Consider the following 18,932-nt stretch of genomic DNA (forward strand, 5'->3'; position numbering starts at 1 on the left):
GTTTCCCTCAGCAGAGTCTCAGCTGCCTCTCGTTCCATTAGGCCATTTTTTCACAGCACAGTAATGCAGAAACAGCTGAAGCTCTCTGAAGCAATCCTCACACCTGGCCAGAGCTATTAAAGGACAAAGGAGCTCTCAGGGAGGCAGGAGGGTGCCTGGATTAGGGGATCATGCCTTCCTCTGAGGAGGGACACCAAACAGGTCTGTGGGCTTTTATCCTCTCACAAGCACCATGCAAGTCTTCCTCTTGACTCTTCTGCTCCTGCTCTGTCTCCTGGCACCACACCTTTTCTTGCCTCTCTGGTTTCTGGGGTTGAAATGGCTGAGGTATTAAAAGTCTTTTTTTTTCCTCCCAGTCCAGTGCCAGAAAAAGTAGAGATTGCTTGGTTTTGCTTTTCAGGGTTGTTTATTTTCTCTTATCTATTCCATTCTTTCTCTGTCCTGCTGAGGTTGGGGTGTGGCACAGTCCCTGCCCTTGGGGTGGTGTTGGCTTTTTGTACTAAAATCTGCGTGTACTTTATTTACAATAATTTTCCAATACCTATCACCTATGTTAGACAGTCTGTCTCTACTCTAAACCAATCCAAAAGTGCCTCCATCACAGCAGAAGATGGAGGACAAGAAGAAGAAGGAGAGCAACTGGATATGCCCAGATTTCTCCATCTTGCCTCCTGAACCGCCATTCTAAATCCCAAAAATTCTACTTTTTCGTCCTGGGATAAATTCACTGTCATTCTACTCAAGCCCTTGTGGCTTGTAACCCTTCACACAAAGGTGGGAATTGTTTCCATGGGCTGAAATCAAAGGCATGGGTGGCTGTGACTCTGTGCCAAGGTCTCTGAGCCCCTGCCAGGGTCTGGAGCCCTCCAGGGCAGCCAGAGCAATGTCTTGGGTTCTGGTGATGAAAATGGTGAGTTCACCCTCAATTCAAGCCCGTAAAATGGCATCATAAAGGTTTTCCCCTTCCCTTTAAACTAGAAAATAACAATCCCCCATCAGCTGATACCCCTAAATCAGGAAAAAGATTTTCCTTCCCCTGACCCTCTTAATCCTCACTGACCACACCTGGGGCTGCCCTGGACCCTGATTTTTGCAGGAATTTCACTCAATCCCACTCTACTTCTTAATAAACTGAGCACACCTTGCTGCCGTTTATATTACGTGTGAAGCTGGCTGATATGGAAAAATGTTGGGATGAGAAAAAGTGGAATTGATAGGGATTGATATGGAATTGATATAGAGATTTATGTGGAATTGATACGGGTTTACATGGAATTTGTAGGGGTTGCTGGTACAGAGTGCTGGGATCGGACCTGGGGTATGGTGTGAGGGAAAACTCGGACTGGATTACCTGGAGTAGGGAATGGGGAAAAACCTGGACTGGATTTCGCCAGAATATGGAACGGGGGGAAAACCCGGACCGGACTTCACCGGAACACGGAATGGGTGGTGGGGGGAAACCTGGAATGGATTACGGTTCGATCCCGGCATGGGTGCCCAAGACGGGATCTGATCCCCGTACACAGACAGCACCCACACGGTACAGAGATACCGAACGGGCGGGGAAAAGCCGCTGCGGGGCGGCTGCACACGGGACCGCCCGTGCCCGCGGAGCAGAGGAAGGTGTGGCGCTCCCGCGCTCCGTAGGCCGGGGGCGGTGCAGCAGGGCCGGGCCATGCCGGGCGGGGCGATGGCGGGGCCGGGCGGCGCGGTGCGGGGCCGCTTCGCCGTGGTGGGCGGCGGCATCGCGGGGGTCACCTGCGCCGAGAAGGTAACGGGGCCGGGCTCTCCCTCCCCTTCCCGCTCCCCGCCAGCCGAGAATTGTCCGCAGGGGTGCGGGGAGCTGCCTCAGCCCGGGGAGCCCCGGTGTGCCCGGCCCGCGGCGGCCCGGAGCTGCCGCCTGCCCGGTGAGAGCGGCTGGCGCTGACTTAGAGAGATAAACCCCGCGGGCCACGGCCACCGAAACATCTGCGCTGTAACTGCACAAGTTCTCATGTGTTTCAGTAGTTCCGTACTCTGTCCTGCACACCCCTAATCCTCGTATTTAAAAATAATTTGAATAATTTTTTGTGTGTCCCTGCAGAAAACACCAGCCAAGCGCAGCCCCAGAGCATCAGCCCTGTAATACAAGGATGTTTATCTGTGTACAGATACCTCTCCAGAGGTTCAGAGCTGATAAGGTTATTTTGAAGCAGTTTATGAAACGCTTTGTAAAGAGAGTGAGTTATTATCGCTGCAGAGAGCTGGCTCTCTGTGCCCTGGCCCAGAGCTCAGGGATTCGGGATCCCTGCAGGAATTACTCTAAGGGACTGTGCTGCAGCCCAGCTGGAGGCTGCTGGGATGTGCTGCTTTTAATTAACACTGCTCAGTTTTTATAGGCTCCATGTTTTAGGGCTGTCTACCTCATCCAGCTCTCTGTGAGCCCGAGCTCTAAAAATAAATTAATCTGTCACTTGGTCTCAAGGATTTTGATGGTTTTAAAGTAATAGTAACTGGAGGTAATTTTGCACCTGTAGAAGGAAATTATGTGGGTAATTAGATGGATGAGGAATATTTTATCTCTTAGGGCTGCAGAGCAGCATACAGACTGTGTTTTGGAGGCAGTGTTCTTAGGGTCCCTCTGCTTGGCATCTTTCCCCCAACAGCACCACTTGTCTTGGTCTGTGTCACCTTGCTGAGCAAGGCACATTTAAAATGGGAGTTCTTCCCTTTGGCTTGGGGCTTTATAAGTCTTGCATTACTTAGTGGCACCCTGAAAATGATCAGTTTATAAATAGGGTACAAAATATGCAGGAAAAATCAGCATTTCCTCTGTGCAAATGAAACCTGTAAGCAATTAGTCACTGCTGAGCAGTAAAAAATGTGTATCCACCAAGTGGGTGTGTCCAGAGATCCCATGATCACAGTGTGAGCCATCAGATGGCCTTTGGAATATTGTGACAGTAGTCCCTTACACTGTGGCTGCAGTTCTTGAAGATATATTTTTGTGTGATTGAAACAAATGTTGTCTCCAAATCCTCTTCAGCCCTTATCCTTCTGTTATCCTCAAGTAGTGTTTTTTCAATGATTCTACAAAACCAAAGTAATGTATTAACATATGATTTTTTCACCAGTAGTTTTATTGTGTTTAAGTCTGATGATGACTCTTATTGTGGTTTCTGTTTCTTTACAAGCTGGCTGCAGAATTCCCATCAGAAGACATTTTTTTAGTGACAGCTTCCCCAGTTATCAAAGCTGTAACTAATTTCAAGCAGGTAAGAGAGACTTCATTTTTCTTATAGTGAGACATGTTCCAAGTTTTTTTGATAATTTAGAACCCAGTGGTAAAGATGCTCATGACTTACAGCCTGTTTTCATATTTGTGTGATTGCAGTGGTGTCAGCAAGACTGACAGGCTATTTTACAATGATCAGTAATTGTGAATATATTCACACCATTCAGGCAAAGGTTAAACCAGGTACTTACAGGACTGAAGTGTGTTCAGTTACTGAAACTTTATTTATTTATTTTTTTAGTGAGTGACCTCTTAGAAGCACTAGAATGGTATCATAGTCTTGCTCATGTTTGAATTTGGGGCAGAAACAGCGAAAAAAGGGATAACCTTCTGGGGAATTGATTTGGGCTTTGTCTATTTCAGCAGCTGCTTATTCAGTGACATCTTTCCTGCTGGTTTGAAGAAGAAAATCAAATGCATGCATGAATTCAGATTTATGGCTAGTAGGGCATGAAGCTGAGTCTGAGAGCTCTCTCTGAAACTAACACCCAAGTACAGAATGCTTTCTGAAAGTGCTGAGTGTCCGGCAAAGACATCTGCACAGTGCAGAGATGTAAAGTCTGTAATTCACATCACTGGAAATTTACATAGCTGAAGAATAAGGGAATAGCTAAGCACTATTAGAAGGCAGCAGAATCTGGGATTTGGACATGAGCATCTTAATTTCTCTCTGAATTGCAAGCATGGTGTGGCTTCTGGTTCCTAGCTGTGTTCCAAACTTGAATACTCAATAAAGTAGCAGGCCTGGAGGTTTCCATGCAGCTATTCTCTTTTGGAAAAAGCCACAAAATTGTCATCACTTATTTGAATGATTTTCAAGTTTTGGCTTGCCTCTTTGGGGTTTTTATTTTCTTTGTATTTGTTTTGTATTTGATGTTGTCCATTTCCCCCGAGGTCTCTAAAATATCAGGTAGTGGCTCTGGATGAGTTATTTTAGCAAAGTTACAAAAAGAAAAACCAGGATTTTTACACTACATCACATAAATGAAAAAGCAGTGTTAACAACTTCTTTATGGAATAAAACATTGTAGCAGAGCAACTGCCAGGGTTTTCTTTTCTATTTTTGCTTAATCTCTGTCTTTAGGATTAACATGTAGTACTTGGACTCTTCAACCAGGAGCAGGCATGAAAAGATTCTGTATGGAAAAAGAAACTTTTAGCAGTTACATGGTAACTCATTTTCAGACAATATGGGCTTTATGTTGACACTTTTTTACCATAAATGGACACAGCACCTTCTGTCAAAAGCTTTAGAAGAAGAGATGGGTAAATGATCCATATTTTTAAATACTTCTCTTTCTCCTACAGGTCTCCAAAACACTTGAGGAATTTGATGTTGAAGAGCAGCCAAGTTCCCTATTAGAAAAACGATATCCCAATATTAGAGTTATACAGTCTGGAGTGAAACAGTTGAAAAGTGATGAACATGTAAGCTAAGGTTTTCTTTTTTATTTGTTTTTTATTTTTTTCAAATTTTGTATATTAAATATAATTTAAGAAGTAGCTGAATGTTTTGGGTGAGAAATTTTGTTCAAGAACATTTTGGTTACTGAATTGATAAGTTACCAAAATTACAAGAAAATGTTTCCTAATTCTAATTTCACTTACTGCTTAAACTGTTTTTCAAGTAGAAGTAGATACAGAGGACAAAATACATCTTGAAAGAGCCAACATTTCCACCTTTTCTTCCTTCTATTTAGCAGGAAATACATTGCAAATATGAACAATGTGCAGCATGTTCACAGCCTTGTTAGCTCTGTGCCAACATGTTATTTTCACTCCAGCATGTATGAGAAACTCACATTCACATCCCAAACTCATTTTGCTCTCTTCTAAAGTTTGGAGATGTAATTCCAGGTGGATTTTGTTAACATTCTGAATATAGTGGTTTTCTTATATCATTGCTAGGATAGTGTTTTAATATTGGTCTTGGTGGACATAAATAATTAATCTATGTGGATTTGGAGGCTCTTTTGCCCAAAATCACTTTAAGCTGTGCAGCTTCTAGTTTGTAGAACAACAAATCATGTCATAAAATGTTAAAATTTAAGGTCTTCTTTCTCAGAATGACATAGCTTGTTGAGTGCCTCCACTTTTTCTCCAGCAAAGAACAGATTTGCAGTATTTCTGAACTGTGTCCTATCCTGTGCCTGGTTAACTCAGAGCTACTGCTGTTGAAATGTTTGAATGAGATTCTCGATTGCTGATGTCCAGCAGTGCATGGTTCTGTTCCTGGGGCCTGAGGGACATTTGTCACATAGAAAACACAGAACTCTTTTGGCACAGCCAGTGAGTACCAAGTGCCACCAAGTGGTTGATCTTGCTTCGAGTGCACTGTGTGCACTTCCCACTTTATTGGTCACTTATTTGTGGTGAGTGTGATGGCAGTAAATGACGCACAGTGAGGAAGAGTATGAAGCCTAGTTCCTTCAGAAGCCCCTTACAGCTTTTCATATCTGCAAATTACTGTGACATTAAGGAAAGATGTCTCTTAGATGTCTTCATTTTTGATTTTTCTATTCTCTTCATTGTTAACAGAAAATTTACACTGAAGATGGGAAAGAATACATATATGAAAAGCTTTGTCTGTGTGCTGGAGCCAAACCAAAATTGATTGTTGAAGGGAACCCGTATGTGTTAGGAATCCGGGACACTGACAGTGCACAGGTAAATGTGTTTGGGACTTCAAAATGTGCAATGTATTCCTGCATCTGGTGCAAAGTACCAGAATTCTTGTGGAGTGAAATGGAGAAACACAAAATAATGTTTGCTATTAGATATTCTTAATTAGGAGTATTTTCACTAGCAGCAAAACAGCCTTATAATGCCACTGAATTAATTAGCCTCCGATTTGTTAAGTTAATAGATAGCTCATACACATTATTTCTAACATGATAAAACGGAATAAACAATATTTTTTTTCACCCTCCAGGAAGAATCCAATTGGAAAATATAAAGAAATTTCCTTGGGAAGAGGTGTGTGGTTCCTGGTACAAAGGGCTGCTTCATGCAGTGGGAAGCTACTGAAGGAATGACTTTTTATTCTCTTGCAGTTCTACTGTAGCTTCTCCTCTTTGTACAGAAAAGAGTTAGAAATAGTCAAAGATGTGGAAAAGTTTTCACCTGAGAAATGACTTAATAGACTAAAAATTAAGCTTGGAAGGCAAAGTTGAAGTCTCCCTGCTACAGGTCTTCAGAAACAGAGGAGCATTGCTGCTCCATAAAATGGAACTGCCATTCATCAAATGAAGCTGGACCTTGAGGATAAAAAAAGGAGTTACATTTTCAAAGAATCTGAAGTGAAACTGGAATTGCTGATTGCTACAACAGCAGCTTCTGTTGCAGGTCTCAGCCTAGCTGGATGTGTATCAATAATCTGAGAAAATCAAGACTAAGAGCAAGAAAATACTGAGAAGGATATAATTGATCAGTGTGAGGGAACATGCTCTAATTGACATTTTTCCTTTCTTAATGCAGGCTTTTCAGAAGAATTTGGCTCAAGCTGAGAGAATAGTGGTGGTAGGAAATGGTGGGATTGCCCTTGAATTAGTGTAAGTGAACGAAAAATACATAATCAAATAAAATCTTTAACAATGCAATGCTAAATCTAGTGTAAATGAGTTTGGGAGAAGGTTGACTTTTAAAATTTTATCTCTTAGAGCATTTAGTAGCAAAACTGATCACAGAGGGTTTTTTTTCAACTTAGTGGTTTTTACTGATACATAAAATCAGAAAAGCTCCAGAAGAAGCTTTGACACAGATGTCAAGAATATTCAGTTCATGTTCCACATACTGCAAGCAATATCCAAATGCTTGTTTTTAACAGTGGCAGTCTGGCAGAAATGCACTTGTTTTTCATTATGGGGAGCAGGAAATACTAATTATTAGTATTATAAATTGGATCTGCCCCCTACCCCAGTTCAGTCAGGGTTGTGTTGGTGAGGAAGTATGACTTGTCAGCTTGAAGAGATATTTTTAATGGGTTCCTTATGTAAATGTTTAGAAGTGGATTTGATAGGTTGGAAAATCTTGGATCCCCTGGTTCTGGCTTCTGGAAGGAAACTTGACACACTTCTGCTTGTGTTGCTAAAAGATCCTTTTCAGGCAGTCTGTCACTTTATCCCTTGTTGAAATGCTCACAGGTATGAAATTCAAGGCTGTGAAGTAATCTGGGCTATCAAAGACAAAGCCATTGGGAACACTTTCTTTGATGCAGGAGCAGCTGAATTCCTCCTTCCCAAGCTCACTGCTGAAAGCCAAGAGAATCCCATCGAGTGTAAAAGAACCAAGTACACAGTGGAAGGTATGGGGTTCAGCTTCCTGACACTGCAGCAGCAGCATTTCATATTAAAGATAGTCTTAAAATCAGTCAGTTTAGCACCTTAGAGTAAGCCTTACTGTTATCATTCATGACATTTCCTTCTTCAAAAACTGAGAGTGAAAATGCAACATAGAAACCCATCTCGCATTTATGTAGACAGAATGTAATACAGCTTCTTGTGAGCTGTAAAAAAGGGCTTACCTTTGTGCCAAATTTACATTAATTCCCTGTATTCCTTCTGCTGAAGAACTTGTTTTATTTTCTGTAATGTTTTGATGTGAACTCACCATTCTATAGGGAGGAGCTGTCACATAATGAGATATTGGAGGCGCAGGTGAAACTACACAGAACATTATTACAGGTGGAGGGAAAGTGCAGTCTCAGAAACAATAATTAGCACTGCATGAAGAAACATCACACAAACATAGGTAGGGCCAAAGTCAGGACAAAAAGAAGAGCATGGTTCTAGACATCAGGCAGGAAGAATAAGGATATTACCCCAGATGGTATTTTTCTGTTAATTGAGAATCCTTGTTCTGAATTCTGAGGACAAGGAAAGTTGCACACTAAATCTGATATACTCCATGTCTTTGCTTCAGGAAGTGAGGAGAAAGGAAGGCCTCCAGGAGCATCTGACAAGCTGGGCAGTGCCTTGGGCCCTGACTGGCATGAGGGTTTACACCTTAAAGGCACTAAGGAGGTAGGGGCATAACCTTGCTGCCAGATTTATTTGGGTGTTGTGGGCATGAGCACAGGGAAGAGTTCCATGTTTGCAATAAAGCAAAATCCTCACATTTAATTTTTTTTTCATTTATTAATTCCTGAGCTGTTAGGTGTTTGCATCTTTTCTGCATTTGTAAAATGACCTCTTGATTTATAAAATCGAGAGTGATCAGTCAAAGACCAGCTAAAGGATGTTGAGGATATTTAGCAGCTTAATCAGTGGTGGTTTGGCTGTTGAAGGCTGTGGAACTGTATTTGTGTAGTGGAGAATAAAAAAAGGCCCAAATTCACCAAACAATTTAGAGAAACAGGTAACTTCCCAACTTCTGGCTTGAGCTCAGAATATGGTTGAAATGTGGGTTGATGGTACAGAGTATTTTTTCTTTTTACTGTGTTTAGAACATAAACTTATTATTGTTACCAAAATTTAATGAATTATAGAAAAATAAAGGATTTGCAATCCTGAAAGACAGAAAAATGAGTTTACTTTATTCTGTTCTGATAAGGTTTGAACTCTCTTCCTGCAAGCTTAGGGGAACCTGAATATGTTTTCTGGCATGTCAGAAAAATCTAATTGTTGTCAACTTTAAAGAAACATGAGCTACCTGCTGAAAAAGCAGCTAAATTGCCACTGGCTATGGTTAGAGCTGTGCCAAAAGGAGGAAAGTGTGGGAATCCAGGTAGTGGGCTGGGATATATGGTGGGTGGCTTTCCACTTCAGTAATATCAATTTAGGTGAAGATGTCCTTGCTATTATCAATCTTGTGATCACTAATCATTATGTTTATAATTCTGTTTCTTTTTTTTTTTTTTTTTAGTTTTCTCACAAAGTACATATTGAAATACTGTGTGAAGTAAAGAAAATTCTCTTACAGCAAGAATTTATCCAACTGCAGCAGACTTCCCTGACTTTTCCTAAAGGAGAGAAAAATGTAGAGCCAGATGAGGGTGAGTGCCAGTGCTGGTAAGACCTTGAAGGTAAATCTGTGCTGGAGCATGTTTGCTGTTTGAAAAATAAATCTTTTTTTCTCTATAATTTGAGGTCTAGCAGTTGACAGTAATCAAATTTATGTGCTGCAATTAAACTATAAAATCTTGCGGGTCAGACGCTTTTTTCCACAAAGTAACCAAAATCATGTGTGCAGAATATTCCATCCTAACACAATCCATTAAATATTTTAATAGTTAAGTTAAAACATGAGGAAAAAAACCACGAACATTTTGTATCAAACTGAAGTAAACCTTCCAAGTAGAGGAAAATATGCCTTTTTAAAAAATGAATAATTATACCTATAATTTCAACCTAAATAAAATGAATATTTTTAATACTATTTTAGTAATCAGTTACTTTCAGCACAAGTCAAGTCTGTGCTGTTCTTTTTGCTTTTGAGGCGCTTCTGTGCATCTGTAAATTTCTACATAAAAGAGTATTTGGCAATTGCATACTTGAGAGAATATCTCACAGGCCACAGAGGGTTTTAATTTAGGAAAATTCTGAAGGAAGTTATTGGTGGGAGTTGGAGCTGAGATCCAAAATAGTTTTTTTCTCTAGTTCTGAGCAATGGTAAGAAAAGTTACAGGTAATGTCTGATAGTGTTCTCCTTTTTATTTTCAATTTTAACCTTTCTTTACCTATTCAGTTACCTCAAAGGTTTTATGGTTTTATTTTCATTCATATCTTATCATAAGACATAATAAAGTAACTTCTGTTGGTTACATTCTCAGGGCAAAATTTTCTCGTTTTTCAGTGCTGTGGCCTGTATATGTGGAATTAACTAATGGAAAAATTTATGGATGCAATTTCATTGTCAGTGCAACTGGAGTTGTGCCAAATGTTGAACCATTTCTTGATGGCAATAATGTAAGTACACTGATTTCAAGTAAGGTTAAAGAAACCTTTTCAGCTGGTTTATGCTTCTGTTCTGACATGGATTGCTAAAGATTTAAATACTGTGTACCATCTCAAAATAAGGCAGGGTATGTTGATACTGAGATATCCAACATGATACAAGTGTATTTGATTTGTGGACTTGGTTTATTATGTTGCTCCTCAGGTGTTTATATATAGTACATATGCAGTGTTAAGCCCAACCAAAGAGAGAAAATCATCTGTATAATTGACTAATGTGGCAAAAATTTAGAATAATTTCCATGTTAGTTCTGTACCATAGTCTTACCTTATTAATCTTGACATTTGCTCCTGGAAAGGAAGCAACTACTTCCAGTACTTTCCATCTGGGACACTGAGCTGTCACAGTGCTCATGTTCATTGATGGAAGTCAGCACCCAAATGTGGCTGGTGATTCTGGAGTTCATAACTGCCCATGTGCATTTCCACACCTCAGGATCATTTTGCTTCTGTGTTCACTGCCTGCTCAGCAACAACTAAAACATCCCTGGGTTATTACCACTGATCACAAATCCAACAAATAGCCCCATACAAGCTACTACTAAAAATGATCCCAAACAAAAGCAGGATGTTGTGGTATTTGGGTTAAGTGGTGCCATCTGATAATGAGGTAAAAGGCTGTGCTCTGGTTAAAGAAGGAAATGCTGAAAACATAGATCTGATGTTGAGCCATGATGTATTTCCATGCCTATGCTATAAGCTTAGATCAGGAATTAAGTTTTTGCAATGATATTTTCTTGCCTTGGCAAAAATACAAAGTGATCTCTTAAGACTGGGTATCCCTGTAACAAACACACAGTGTGATTTGGAATTTGGCAAGCTCTGTGACTTCCCTGCCTAAGTATCAGTAATAGTCCTTTAGAAACCTTTGCTGTGCTCTAGAAATAATAACAGTAATGCTTTGTACTTTCCATGGAGCTCTTGCCACTCAGCACAGTTTCATGGTAAATAATAAAGGAACAGCTGATTGTTAAGGGGGAGGGAGTTGGGTGCCTGGTTCCATTGCTGATGTGTGAACCCCTTCAGTTTGCTGTGGGAGAGGATGGAGGACTGAAGGTGGACAAGCACATGCACACGTCACTGCCAGATGTGTTTGCAGCTGGAGATATCTGCACAGCAGCCTGGGAGCCCAGCCCTGTGTGGCACCAGGTACGTCCTGGCACAGGAGTTACACGCCAGTGCTCACACCAAGGAGGGACAGGTTAACAGTGGATTGTCACTGACCGATTTTCTGAAAAACTCCTTCGCTAGGATTTTTCTCCTGAGAAGCCTCAGAAAAAAAATATAAACAATAACTATCTGAGGGCTGTGGAATGTGGTCTGGAGATGCTTTACCAACAGGTGCATCTTTGATTGTTTGTGTGTTAATTGTTTTTAATTAATGGCCAATGGCAGCCATCTGTGTCAGACACCAAGTCTGTCACGAGATTTTATTATTCATTCCTTTCTAGCTTTCTGATGTCTCCTTTCTTCTATTCTGTAGTATAGTTTTAGTATATAATTTTCTTTTAATACAATATATATCATAAAATAGTAAATCAGCCTTCTGAAACATGGAGTCAAGATTCTCATGTCTTCCTTCATTCTGGGGACCCTCAAACACTGCCACATTTGCTGACCCTGAGTGAGTGACACCCCACAGTGGATAATCCTGGGGGTTTGGTGGCTGAGTTCTGTGGAGGTGGCTGGAAATGAGCTGGCCAGCCCCTCTGAGTATGAACAGCAGTGAGTGTGCTCTGAGTACTCACTGCAGTGAGTGTGCTCATGGCACAGGGATGGCCTCATGACTTCAATCTTCCCAATTGTCTCTTGCAGATGAGGCTGTGGACCCAGGCTCGGCAGATGGGATGGTATGCAGCAAAGTGCATGGCAGCAGAAGCTTTAGGGGAGTCTATTGATATGGATTTCAGCTTTGAACTATTTGCTCACATTACAAAATTTTTCAATTACAAGGTCAGTACAGTCTGATAGTTGTAAACCACCAAGTAACACATACTGCTTGCTTATATTCACTTGCTGACAGTGAGCAGGTGCATTAATATTGAGGAAGCAGGTTTCTTTCTATAGTAATTAATCCTAGCTTAGATTTTCTCATTTTGTGCTAATGTATATGGTATTTCATGGGGAAGATTTTTCAGTCCATTGTGTGTATTTGTGCTAATGTGTGTGATATTTCAAGGGGAAGATTTTTGAGTCCATTGTGTATTGGCAAGCCAGTGATGGGGGAGGGACCCTAGGGATGCGTATTTCCCTGTTTGCATCCCTTTTGAGGCCGAGAACTGTTAGCAGCAGAAATGCTAAAAGCCACTGCAGTGTTGTTTTTCCCTTCTCCTTCTGCTAGGTGGTGGTTTTGGGGAAGTACAACGCTCAGGGCCTGGGCTCAGAGCACGAGCTGATGCTGAGGTGTACCAAGGGCCACGAGTACATCAAAGTGGTGATGCAGAACGGCCGAATGATGGGAGCTGTGCTCATCGGTGAAACGGACTTGGAAGAAACCTTTGAAAACTTAATTTTAAATCAAATGGATCTTTCAGCCTATGGTGAAGATCTCCTAAATCCAGATATTGACATAGAAGATTATTTTGATTGAACAATACCCCATTCCCATTTTGTATGAAGCTTTGAGAGCAAGTCATAGATCTTAGAAAACCGTTTTCTCAGGACTGGAGATAAATGCAATCCTCAATTAAGATTTTGGGTTGATCTTGCTAAAATACTGACTGGTTACTGCCACAGGTACCAGCTAATGGTGCAATCTCTGTCGTGCTGGCTCATATGAACAGAGAACAGTTTCAGGGCACAGGGTGCTCAGAGCTCTTGCTACCTGGAATGCAGGTTGCAAATACATGGCCTTACTCCATTTTTTTTTTCCTTTTTCTTTTCCCCTATAAGTTTAATTCTGAAATAAATGTATTTTCTACTCAGTTAAGTACAGAACACAGGCTTTGCACAATGAAAGCCAGGATGAGATGTCAGTTGAGAGCAGCCTTTGAACTGGTTGTCCCTTCAGCTGTCCAGGTGTTGGGGTGGAGCTGCACTGTACTGGATAGTGCCAGCCCTGGATAGCAGTTGTTTCATCCTGGCTTTTGATTTTGTTCTACAGTTGCTGCCTGAGAGTTCCTATTTATTTTGGATCAAATTTGGGACAATTTATTGTACTCTATACAAAGCTGGCAGTACATATTGAGACTTGTCCCAGACAAATAATTTAATTTTTTTTAGAAGAATGACTGTTTTTAACTAAATTTTCAGGTTTTGGTGAAGGTCTCAGCTAAAGGATGGGTGAAGGAGTATAGGCTTTATTCAGTGTCACAATTTTACCAGAAAAATAAAGATGAAGAGCATGTTCTTAATGATATTATTTTTATATTTGTTATAAGTGTAAGGGAGAAGAACTAAAATTCAACCACCCAGAACTTGCACTTATTAATGAAACTGAACATGCCTTTCTGATCTTTTAACATCTTAGCAGTCAAAGTAAGAAAACAAAATTGAATCTAGCAGTCAGCATCTGTGCCTGTGAATGCTTGCAGTAGCTGTTGAGTGTTTCCTAGGCTGGCAGGTTGTCTTGTTTGTAAACTTCAATTGAGGTACCTTCTGCCAAGCACAGAAGTCATGAATTTCTATTTGAATAACAACCTAGAAAGGTCCAATTTGAAGAGCAACAGACATATTTCAAAGGGATAAATACACATAAATACAAACAGTATGTCACTCCCACGTGCCACAGTGGGTGTAGGGACACATGTCCCTACTCAGAACTGCAGAGGTGGCAGTGCCCACGTGGGCTGGAACAGCCAGCCCTGGCACAGCAGCAGCTCTGAGCCAGCCAGGGCTCCAGAGGAAGGATGCTGGAGCATCCCTGTCTCCAGCTGTCTGGTGTCACTCCCTGGGGCTGGTGACAGCGGTGCCCTGGCTGCAGTGGGGTCACTGGTGAGGAGGAGAGTCACTTGCACAGCAGGCAGAAGAACAGGAGGTGACAGGGTCTTCATGCTGAGCTCAGACCACCAAGTCCTGTGCTGCAAAGGAGAGAAACCTGAAGAGGACTCTCAGGGGAGCAGTGCGTGGAGACTCCCAGAGGAAGGAAGCCTGGAAATCTCTGCGCCTCTATCAGTCCTTTCCAGACTGCATGAACCTGCCACAGTGTTACTATGTACTATACTTGCAAAAGAGTTAAAAAGGCAACATGGTCATTATAGAGATTTTGTAATCGTTGCTGTATCCTAAGATATGTGCCAATTATTTTGATAAGAAACATGCTTTCCTCTTCTATTAGCCTTCTAGATTTGACACTTTTTAAAGATATTTGTTCCCTGTTCAGCATTTATTAAATAAAAATAAAAATACCAATACTAAAGCACAAACTGAACTTAGACACTGCGCTGTCCATGGAGCAGCAACCATTATTAGATCCTAAATGTAGTCTGTGACACTAAGTCAATAACTACTGGTTGGTCATGTGCACCTGCCTGAAGCTGAGGCTTCTTTGCTTTTAAGTTATGACCACAGCTGGGCCCTTTATGTTCCTGTGATTGATTCACCCCTGAATCTTGGACAGTCTTTGATCCAGCCTGGGCATTTTCTCTGCTTCCTTTTGAAGACTGAGATGGTTTGACCTGTAAGATTAAAGAGTTCAGTGAAAATTCTAACATTGCTTTTCTTTTCTTTTCCATGTTCCCACACAAGAGAGAAGATATTTATGAGGTTATGATATTTATGATGTACATGCATACACATATACACACATACACATATATATGCATATATACATGTGCTCCATCACATTCCAAACACTTCTGGATGTTGAATCTTGAAATTCTATGGTAGGAGACTGGCAAATGCCTACAATTAGAATATTACTGATATTCTCACATTTCACTGACCATAAAAGCTAATATCAATATTTTCAATGCCTTCAAAAATGAAATAATAATGTCAAAATATTGCCAGAAACTTATCAAAATGAAAAGGGTGTGTTAGGTTAAGCATAGAGACTAGACTGTGTTTTTTCTGCATTTTTGCTTCTGACATTGTTTGGAAAGTGTGTTGTTTGCACTAATAACTGAAATGCAATTTGATGAGGATAGAATTACTACAAAACATGTTTTGAGCAGATACCAAATGATTAAATTAAGCTCTAATGGAGAAGATACCTATATGGCAAATCAGAACAGATGTAAATACCTTGGAAACACTTTTGCTGCTTGTTATCCCCTCTATGGTGATGACATGTCCCTCGTTTTTCAGCAGCCAGGCTTTGGGTCCCACCTTCAGGTAGGATATTGTAGCAACGGCTGTGAAGCTGAAATCCTCCCTGCATCAATGAAATCACTGTTACAGGGGAAGGTTGGAGATGGAGGCCGGAATATGCAGGGGAAAAAAATCATGGAATCATTAAGGTTAGAAAAGACCTCCAAGACATCAAGCCCAACCATCAACCCAGCACTGCCACTAAACTATGTCCTCAGGTGCCACATCTGCATGTTGTATGAACAGACCCTGGAATGGTGACTCCACCACTTTCCTTCTCAACAACTCTTTCCATAAGGACAGGGACGCATTAACCCTTCTGATAGGTGTTGCAGAGAGCAGCTTCATTCTGCTTCATTTTTCAAGTAGACAGGTGACTTAGAGCTGCTCTGATCAACACTTAACACAATTCAGTTCATGGACCTTGACACACACAAAAACAGATGCACACTTGTCACTTGAAACACATGGAGGAAATTGAGGAAAAAAAGATGTAATAAGTCATCTGCTAACCCTCTCAGTAATATTAAAAAAGCTGTATGGAGAGATACAAAGAAAAATGAAGTCAAAATAAAGGGACTGGATATTTGTAGGTACTCTTGAACTTAACAATTATAGGAGAAGACAAAACACATAGCACATGGACAACTTACAGAGGCAGCACTGGTGTTAGTTCCACTATGATTTCTTAAAATTTCTGAGTCCCACCTTCCACATTAGCCAGTGTTTCCTGACTTGGACATCGTGTGCACAACCTCATTTGCTTTCCTTATCCATGGAATGTGAATGAGAGCTGTATGAACTTCAGACTTCTCCAAAATGAATCCTGCTGCAGATTTAAACATTCTACCTGAATACAGAAGACCCCACGTTTTTTTAATTGCACGGGATGCAGCATTTCAACTATTCCTCCAACTTTTGAAAAGGAAATATAGCAATACTTGAAGGGTTTTTAGGAATCCAGTATATGTATCTGAAATGAAAAGAAGACTACAGAATGTAACCAATTAATTTATACCAAAGTAACAAGAGAGCAAGGTAAAATGACTACTAAATATTAAAAAACCAAAGCAAAGAAAACCAAATAGTTATCTTACATACTTCAGATACTGCTGCAGCAGTAAATGAGATTAACAAGACCAAAAAAACCCAAAACACTGCAAAATGTTTTTGCGGGTGGAGTTTGGCCATAACAGGTATTTAATGCTGCTAAACATTGATCAATCCTTAAAATTCCCTGCTCCAGACTCCCCATCCTACTTGTATTTCTGAAATTCATACAGTGATTAAACATCATCTAGAGACAATCTGAGCAAATCACACATCCCAGGTGCTGTACAAAATAAAAAAAATAAAATTGTATATCAAATCTGTATCATGTTATTCTGATAAGCCACAGATTTGATAAAAAAATCAAGTATTTTAAAAAATGCACCAGTGGAGGTCTAGATAGGCAGTTATTCTTTGTTACATGCAGTAGAGGCTTGGTCATGAATGCCCAGGTGGCTACTAATCTGTTGCACTATCTTGGAAATGAAATGCGTTCCTCTCTCTGAGGATATTGTGGCTGAAACTCCGAATTGTGGCATTATTTCTTGTAATAATACTCTGGTCACTTCTCGAGCTTTGACAGTTCTGGTGGGGAATGCTTCTGGCCAGCTTGAAAATGTATTTGTCAATACCAATAAATACAGATACCCCCCCCTTTCCTTGGGAGCTCTGAAAAGTCAATTTGCCACTGCTGTCCAGGCCCATGGTCTCTCCCAGTCTGACTGAGTTTCAGCCTCGGGGGTGTTTTTGGTGTTAGTCTGGAGGCAAGGATCACAGTGTTGGTTTAGCTGAGTAATAGTGGCATATAAATTCCTAGCAACGATATTTTCAATTAGATATGTGTTCTAGAAAGCCTGTGGAAACTACTACTTAAAAGTCAACACTTCATTTGGATGCACTCTGTAACATTGGCAGCCTTGGTCATTCTGGCAAAGGAGCCACACTTTATAAAAGCTTTTAAGGAGTTAGACTCCAGTGTGTTTTCTAGTGCTGTTCCTTCACTAGTGACCAAAAATGGGAAGGGATTACCAACTCCCTCTCAATGGTAGCCCACCCCTTGTGGTTGCATGTCTCTTTTGATTAGTATTATTATATTCTGGCTCATTTTCGAGGGAAATCTGTCCATAATTACCTCACCTTTTGCTGCTTTCCTTGCCTCTCCATCCGTCAGCTCATTTAATGCAAACATTTTCTGGCTGGCTTGGTGGATAGAGAGGCAGAAGAAGGCATCTTTCAGGTTTAAAACAGTAAACTAGGTTAGCTCAGGTGTTAAACAAGTTAGTAAAGTATATGGATTTGCTGCCACAGGGTATAAATTCTTTGTTATCTTATTGACAGCCCTCAATCCAGTACTATCGATTACTGGGCTGATTTCTTTCCTATCTTCTTTTGAGGGGGTACTGCTTAATTCTCACTGGTTGTGTTGGTTCCTTAAGCTTGATTACCAAAGGGGGACATTTTTCACCCTCCCTTTTACAGCAGAGGCCCATACTCCCAAAAATACTTATTTACTTATTCTAACATCTCTTTACAAATGTCCTTCTTAATTTCAATGGCTGTTAATGTTAAGCCTGACATTTTTATATCATTTGCCTCCAGTAGTTTTGAAAAATGTTTAGCCTGGAAGATACAATAGACACATGATTTCCTATCTCAGGAAGTGTCACCCTTCAGGCTTACATATCCCAGGATCATAAACGTGTCAATGTATATAAGAATATTTCAGTTCAGACATCAAAACTGAGAAGATCAGCACCATGCCCATGTACTTGTAATTATCTCCCCTTTATCTAGAGCAAAGTCTTACATTTTTTTTTCATTTTCTCCTGAGCAAAGAAATCATATATTAGATTGATCTAAAGGAGTAATAGTGATGTTTTTATAGACAGGTTCCTACTGACTATTACTTGTTTCCTGAAACCACTGACCTGTGCAGGTGAAAATACAAAGTGTACAAATGATGAAAGTTGATGGGGGGATAGAGGCACTGACCATTGCCACCTGTGATTCCATAACTCTCAGAACCTCTGGAGAGCCTGAAGCAGTGCCTAAGTGACAGACCCAGATCCTCCTGGTAGAGAGGCCCAGAATTGCTCTGTTCTTCTTCCCCATATAATTCTCCTGTAATTCTTTATGGGAAATCTTCTCATAGAGTTCTGTGTTATATCCTTGAGCAAAGAATGCTGTGTAACTTCCTGCAGGGGGATACAGTGTGGGTAAATGAAGGTAGTATAGAATGTAATCTTATCCCCTAAAGAGTTGCAGCTGAACCAATTACTAAAGATTAGGAGCAGGCCTGATGTTAACAGGCCACACCTGTAGCCAATAACAAGAAGTGGTATAAAAGACTGGGTTGGTATCAGGAGTCAGATGGTTACTGCAAGGACCAAGAAGAGTCAGAGCTT

The 18,932-nt window shown here is 40.7% G+C and overlaps 1 protein-coding gene across 3 annotated transcripts; it reads left to right on the plus strand.

The window, feature by feature from the left end:
- The first annotated feature begins 157 nt into the window (after nucleotides 1-157).
- Nucleotides 158-14,876, plus strand: PYROXD1 (pyridine nucleotide-disulphide oxidoreductase domain 1). Of its 3 annotated transcripts, none has more exons than XM_059472676.1 (12): nucleotides 158-201; nucleotides 3,184-3,254; nucleotides 4,583-4,702; nucleotides 5,813-5,941; nucleotides 6,752-6,825; nucleotides 7,417-7,577; nucleotides 8,195-8,295; nucleotides 9,137-9,266; nucleotides 10,067-10,179; nucleotides 11,254-11,376; nucleotides 12,043-12,180; nucleotides 12,569-14,876. In XM_059472676.1, the coding sequence occupies exons 1-12, from the start codon at nucleotides 171-173 to the stop codon at nucleotides 12,815-12,817; spliced, it is 1,440 nt and encodes a 479-aa protein (XP_059328659.1). In that variant the 5' UTR covers nucleotides 158-170; the 3' UTR covers nucleotides 12,818-14,876. The 3 variants fall into 3 exon arrangements, with proteins under 3 accessions (XP_059328659.1, XP_059328660.1, XP_059328658.1); XM_059472677.1 differs by having other exon boundaries at nucleotides 9,194-9,266; XM_059472675.1 differs by lacking the exon at nucleotides 158-201 and adding an exon at nucleotides 1,691-1,771 and having other exon boundaries at nucleotides 3,174-3,254.
- The last annotated feature ends 4,056 nt before the right edge of the window (nucleotides 14,877-18,932 follow it).

This window comes from Ammospiza nelsoni, chromosome 5, assembly GCF_027579445.1.
Source record: "Ammospiza nelsoni isolate bAmmNel1 chromosome 5, bAmmNel1.pri, whole genome shotgun sequence".
Taxonomy (NCBI): Eukaryota; Metazoa; Chordata; class Aves; order Passeriformes; family Passerellidae; genus Ammospiza; species Ammospiza nelsoni.